Source organism: Calcarisporiella thermophila (assembly GCF_041956535.1).
Source record: "Calcarisporiella thermophila strain CBS 279.70 unplaced genomic scaffold VTP21scaffold_18, whole genome shotgun sequence".
In the NCBI taxonomy this organism is placed as follows: Eukaryota; Fungi; Calcarisporiellomycota; class Calcarisporiellomycetes; order Calcarisporiellales; family Calcarisporiellaceae; genus Calcarisporiella; species Calcarisporiella thermophila.
Window position 1 is genome coordinate 5,925 of NW_027192208.1, and position 2,550 is coordinate 8,474.

The 2,550-nt window shown below is 37.5% G+C and overlaps 1 protein-coding gene across 1 annotated transcript; it reads left to right on the plus strand.

Moving 5' to 3' along the window:
* VTP21DRAFT_3519 (uncharacterized protein) lies at window positions 1-1,131 on the plus strand (the record flags this gene model as incomplete). Its single annotated transcript, XM_069393830.1, has 1 exon — window positions 1-1,131. The coding sequence occupies one exon, from the start codon at window positions 1-3 to the stop codon at window positions 1,129-1,131; it is 1,131 nt and encodes a 376-aa protein (XP_069248957.1).
* Between the last annotated feature and the right edge of the window lie 1,419 nt (window positions 1,132-2,550).

Here is a 2,550-nt window from a genome sequence, read left to right on the forward strand (position 1 = left end):
ATGCAATCCTCTATCTCTTCTACATGTTTAATCCCCTACGGCAGCGAAATATATAAACTCACACCAGGCAAACAGATAACTGGGTTGCTTACAAACTCAAATTTGGGGAATATTACGCTACCTACTTTCCCTGACACCGATGGCTTTCAATGCACAGTGGCCACTATCTCTGGCAAACCTACAGTATTGTTCGTCACGCATTTTCAAAGATTTCAAAGTGGCAGATCCCATAAGACTGTTCGTCTTAACCTCTTAGATCTCGCACAAGGCTCTCTTTCTGATCTGACCGTTGAGCTACCCTTGGCACGCAAAGCTTACCGCACACGACCTACGCTTATATCTGCCAACGACAAATACATATATCTTTCCGCGGAATACTACTACATTTATCGTATTGACATAGCAGCCGTTCAAGCTGGTGCACAATTAACTGGAACCCTAATCCAGGAGCTTTATGGAGCTTCGCAGCTGATTTCCCTGAACAATTTGATGTGGGGAGTTTCAAATCAACTCTACAGTCGCAAACTAATTCGAATGCAATATGGAGATGAATCACAATATTATATTGATATTAAGTCAAGACAGCGATGCAAGAGTGGGACGAATATTGTTGGTACTCGAATCGACGAAAAAACCATTTACGTGTTCACTACTGCTGGTGCAGATTTAACGGTCTCATCCGACCAGGCATGGATGCCTGCTCTTTCTGTGACAAATAATAGTTTTCCGATAACTTGCTCAGAATCAGTTGGTGTTACTGCTTATAACGGCTCTATTTATGTACTTATCCAAAGTCCTACCGACAATTTAGAGCGTTTATTCAAGCGTAATTTAACAACTAGTGGTAATCAGGAATGGAATCAGATTCTAGGTGCTCCCGTACCGGCTGGAGACGCACAGTTTGGCTTGACTGTGTCATCTGTAGATGATCTGGATGACCCAATTTATTTTGGCCCGTCAACAGGCTATTTAATTGGCAGTGGTGTGGGTATATTCCTAGGAGGCTTTATCCTAGCAGCATTGATCACTTTCTTCATCATGCGTCGAAGGAACCGTAGTTCCGCTATGAAAGCAGCGAAAACCCAACCACCAGTGGATACTTCCATGCCTCAATCAGAACATAATGTCTAAATTGCCGAAAATTACGACTGAATTTTTCAGATATGTAAAAGACGATTTTAATTATCTAAACATTATATTTCTAAGATGTCACTATATATATTAATAAAATTGATGTTATTTAAAAGAGTTCATGACTTGATATTCCATTGAGGAATTTTTAGATGGAAGGTTCATCGCTCATTCTGAACATTGAAGATAACAAAGAGGACTATTTCTTTGAGCACGATTCGAAGGCTTCAAATGAGCTGAAAAAAGGCTTAAAAAGTAGCTTCCCAATTTAAATGCATAACTTTAGTATATATTGATTTCGATAAAAATAAATCTATTCTGTATAAACTAGTTTATAACAGATTCTATCCATCTTTTTTTATATATATATTCGCTTGACCCATTATCAAGAATCCCCATTAGCACAATAAAGAGAAGCGGTAACTTCTCGCATGCTCAAAAGAATGGAATAGCAGGCATATCCCCTCCACGAACATACAAAGTAAAGTCCATATAGTCTGCGTCTTGAATGGAAACTCGAATGCTTATAAGATGATGTTCTCCGTTTGGAGACTGGTTATTTACCCATGGTAAACGACGAACACGACCAAGGTGAAATACTACAAGCGCAAGCTGGCATCCCTCTTGATGCCAATATATACTCTGCTGGATTCGTACAAACCCAGCCTCGGAGAGTATAGCTGTAATTTCTCTATAGTATTGAGTATGTGAGCCGTAAGAATCGATTAGTGCTTTTCGCCCCAGATCATATTGTACTATCCAATGGCCATAACCAACAAGACTTTCTCTAACTGCTTGCATTTTGTTATTTTTATGAATATGAAAAAATAATAATATGAAACCGCGTTTAGCTTTTTTGAATTCAGAATTCTTGCGGTTTTTATACAGCAAATACAATGCTTATTTCAGTTAAAGCCCAGAAATAGATAAATCAACCCTTTCTAGCACATACAAAGAGCATGCATACATCAATCTAAGAGATTATTCTATATTTGTGATCATATTGACCCAGAATAGAGAGTAGTATATCTTGTAGGCTTAACCTCCCAGCGATGTGCCTTTGTCTAACAGAGGTATAGGAGCAATGGTAGTATATTATATAACCACTTAATGGTCAAAGTTGCTTTATCAATTATTATTATCTAGCATTATTTAGTTATGAATTAAACGTATTGAAATTTTAGAATTATAAATTAGTATTACTCTATTTATATCTCCTTTGTTTCCTGAAATATCTGCAGTTAAAGCCACAACAATTAGGTTTAGGATTAAGATAATGAAAAAACTTGAGTCGTTCATGTAAGCCAACCAAAGCAATTTCTGTAATCGTTAGCAAGCTAACACAATGTCGGAAGGAAATACTTCTTTAGACATCGAGTTTATGAGAAATCGTAGGCATTAGATGGGAGATTCCAAGCT